This window comes from Sinocyclocheilus anshuiensis, unplaced genomic scaffold (genome assembly GCF_001515605.1).
Source record: "Sinocyclocheilus anshuiensis isolate Anshui unplaced genomic scaffold, SAMN03320099.WGS_v1.1 scaffold590, whole genome shotgun sequence".
NCBI classification, from domain to species: domain Eukaryota; kingdom Metazoa; phylum Chordata; class Actinopteri; order Cypriniformes; family Cyprinidae; genus Sinocyclocheilus; species Sinocyclocheilus anshuiensis.
The window spans coordinates 382,523-386,074 of NW_015544192.1; the positions used below are offsets into that span (position 1 = coordinate 382,523).

Genomic DNA, 3,552 nt, shown 5'->3' on the forward strand with positions numbered 1-3,552 from the left:
TAACACAGCCTTTAAACAATCCATAATACAATGTACTAAACCCACTAAATAAAAAAATATACCAATTTAAAATATTCCAATTTAAATGGAAGCTAAACAGCCCAAATATACTGGCCTAACTCACCTGGAGACATGTTTAAAAGCATCAACAATAACTGGGGAAAAATCTTGTGTGAACTCTTGTCCTTTCCTCTTGCTATTCTGTATGACATCATTTGCAAGATACAGGAAGGTCAGCTTACGGGACACTTGGGCTGCACAGAGAGAAAGAGAAGAAAACATTTCTTAATTTAATTGGCTGTCTGTTTGGGGAGGAATAATTCTTTAAATATTTGCGATCTGAAAGAAAAGGCATGTGATGTTTAATTAAACCAATTAAATCATTTATACCATTGGTTTTTAATGTTGAGAGGGGAAAAAAATCTATTTGAGGCAACTGAAAAACAATGTTGTTAGGGTGTCAATACAGGCCAACCATGCTCGGCATGTAGGTTCTTGAGCAAGAAATGATTGTTGTGAATTCCTCCTGAACACAAAAAACCTGCTATAAAAACTACACCTTCACTATTGAGACAATTGAGATCTCAGGAGAGATGATCAAAAGATAGCTCTGTTTTTTAGTACCACCACCCAAGCAACAAACCCATTATCCAATCCCATCTCCAAGCAAATACACAGTATTCAGAAATGAAGGCCATGTAATAACTTGAACACTCATAAAAACAAATAATCTAATTCAAAAACACAATACTGAATTCAAACAGGGTCTGCACTTGATCATGTTATTCTGAAGCTGTAATATTATCCCATTAGCCTAAAGGGAGCTCATTCCCAAGCAACTAGGTTAAACCATAAAAACAAGAACGCACGGTTATCACTGGGAGATGCCATGAAATCCTATGAATTAATCTTAGCACTGCTATCCCACACAGTAATCCAAAGCCCTCATTGTTGTCCTAAACTCTGACTAGTTCTAAATAAAAATGACCCAATACTGAGAAACTCATAAGAAAACAATGATCATTCATTTTCATACAGAAAAATGGAGCCATCTCTAAAGGGCAGATTAAAATGCACTTCTCCATCGACAACAAACTACACAGCGGCTTAATAACGTGCATTCATTTCTGTCAATCAAGTATTGCATCTACTCTACCTGAGGTCAACTGTAAACAGCATTGTCATGTAATCACAGGGCAACAAGCCAAACACATGTCAATTACTAGAGTAAACTTAGACCAGTTTTCCAAACACAAAATTAATCTTTATACTGTACATTCAAAGCTAGATTGAGACCTACAATTAATAAGTTTAATGTACACCTTAACCTGATGTTTACTTGCACTCTGTTGGAGATAAATACAACAGAGCTGATCACAGAATCTAGACTCCTACAGCACATTATGTGTCATTATCACAAAGGTGCAACATTATAATAAGCCTTCAGTGACACCAGTCGTTATGCAGGATCAGACTAAGTGAATGTTTATCATGTCTGAGAAGATAAAAAAGGACTGTGCTAACCTGTCATAATAACGAACGGAAAGCTTTATAAACTGTTCCTATGCAATTTCTGGATATCTCTATACACAAATACATACAAAAATCTGCGGCAACATAAAATTTGAATAGGAAATGACCAAGCAATGAAACCTAAAGCCACTGTGAAATTGGATTCTAACTGGTTAATCGTGAATGCATTAAAATGAATTCCTTAAAACAAAAGCAAATAAACAAATTGTTTAAAAAAAAAAAAAGTTTAATTCAATGTAGGTAATTAGGTAACTAAGGTACACTATTCAGGGTGTCCTGTTGTCAAGTGATAAATTAAACCAGTTGTAGTAAAGTTCTTCAGCAACGAGCCAAACAAATTGTACATACTGCTATTCCAGCATAATTTTGTGTCACATTAAAGTGTCTCCATGTTATCCAAGTGTGCATGAAATAGAGAGTGGCATACGTAAAACGCCTTTTCAGAGAAGCGCTAATTAAACAACTATTTCAGTCAATGATTTTGGCCACGCAAAACTTTAAAACTTTTTTTTCTTTTTGCTGTTTCAACTGAATATTTCAGTGCATCACTACTACAGCAATAGCACTGACAAAATCTACAGTTATGGAACTAATAAAGATTTTTATAGCCATCAGACTGGGTGTTCAAGCAAAGCAAGCGTGTGTTTGGGAAAGACACAGTACTTGCCATTCAAAGAGGGGGATCTAGTTGATCCTAAACTAGGTTGTTTAAGATCAATCAAACTTTTTTTTAAAACACACCCTGTGTTAGATCAGACAGGTCTGTTCTCATCCCAACATAGACCACATGTGCCATGCTGAAAAGTGAAGGGGTCTGGGTACATATACAATCATTGTGTCTTGCCATTTTTACTGGAAATTTCACTTAACCAAAATAAAAAACTGAATCTAACGTTAGTAGGGAAACAGATGAGTAGATGCTTCAAAATGGCTGCCAGGGTCAGTGGAAAATAGATCATAACATATCTAATGTAGATATTATATAGAATATTTCTTCTGGGATTCACCAAAATCTTATATGCAGTAGTGAAACTGTAATCTGAGTTGCTCAAGCACTGACCTAACATGTTGCTGAATGTCTCAATATCTGCAATTGTCTTACAGACTATTATTGTGTTTATTAATAGAGAAACTCAGTCAAGAACTGAGGGGTTGTCTCAATAATAACCTGCAAAGTAAACTGCAGAAATTGCAAAGGAATCAAAACATGCAGATTAGCTAAACTGCTAGCTTACAGGGGAACCTATGATTAGCTTGTTTGCTACATGTGCTGTTTGTTTTAATTTCAAAACGACAAAAACATAACATAACCTCGCATTGTAAAGCTATTCTAGGTGTTTGCGGTAAAATGTATCTCTCCTTACCTTTCTTCAGCTCGTTATACCAGACTTTGACGATGGTTTTGGAGTGTTTTCTGTGGTGGATGAGCCACAGTGAAAGGGTCTGCACGCTCTGCTGGGAGTTACTCAGTTCTGATAATTTCTTCTCCAAAGCAGGCTCCGAGAACACGGACATTTTCAACTACAAGTAAGAATTGGGTAGAAAAGGCTCCTTGCCTAAACCAGGCACCCGAAGGTCGAGGATATTAAAGCTGATAACTCCTCAAGCTAGCTACACATTCCCTGGTTTACCACACACTGCCATAAAGTTGGCTTGACGTTGGACGTGCGATATTCGCAAATTTAGGGACCGTCTCTAAAGTTACATACGACATTGGTATACACGTTTCTAACTTCAATAGCATTTGAAGAAAATGACTTACAGTCAGTCACACAACCAACTGTAAAGTCTTTATGTAGGTGTCATCTATAATGCACACCTTTTAGATTTTTGATATGAATTCAAATAAACTGTCCAATTATGTGTAAATATTGCAATGTATTTCACTAAGGTATGGGCTCAAACACAAAATATGCCATTATTTAAAGTTCAATAGCATTAAGGAGAATGACTTACCGTCATAAAACCGTCAATATTTGCATATGATTTTACAGTTTATTTGAATAAATATCAAAAATA

The 3,552-nt window shown here is 35.9% G+C and overlaps 1 protein-coding gene across 1 annotated transcript in view; it reads right to left on the reverse strand.

Moving 5' to 3' along the window:
• The window catches only part of LOC107696508 (regulation of nuclear pre-mRNA domain-containing protein 1A-like), a 9,907-nt gene extending 6,690 nt beyond the window's left edge, over positions 1-3,217 (reverse strand). Inside the window, exons 1-2 of the mRNA XM_016496868.1 lie at positions 2,898-3,217; positions 125-254 (exon numbers count right to left, since the gene is read on the reverse strand). Coding sequence (XP_016352354.1) covers positions 125-254; positions 2,898-3,048 — 281 coding nt within the window. The 5' untranslated portion in view covers positions 3,049-3,217. The remainder of the gene's footprint in view (positions 1-124; positions 255-2,897) is intronic.
• Positions 3,218-3,552: the final 335 nt, after the last annotated feature.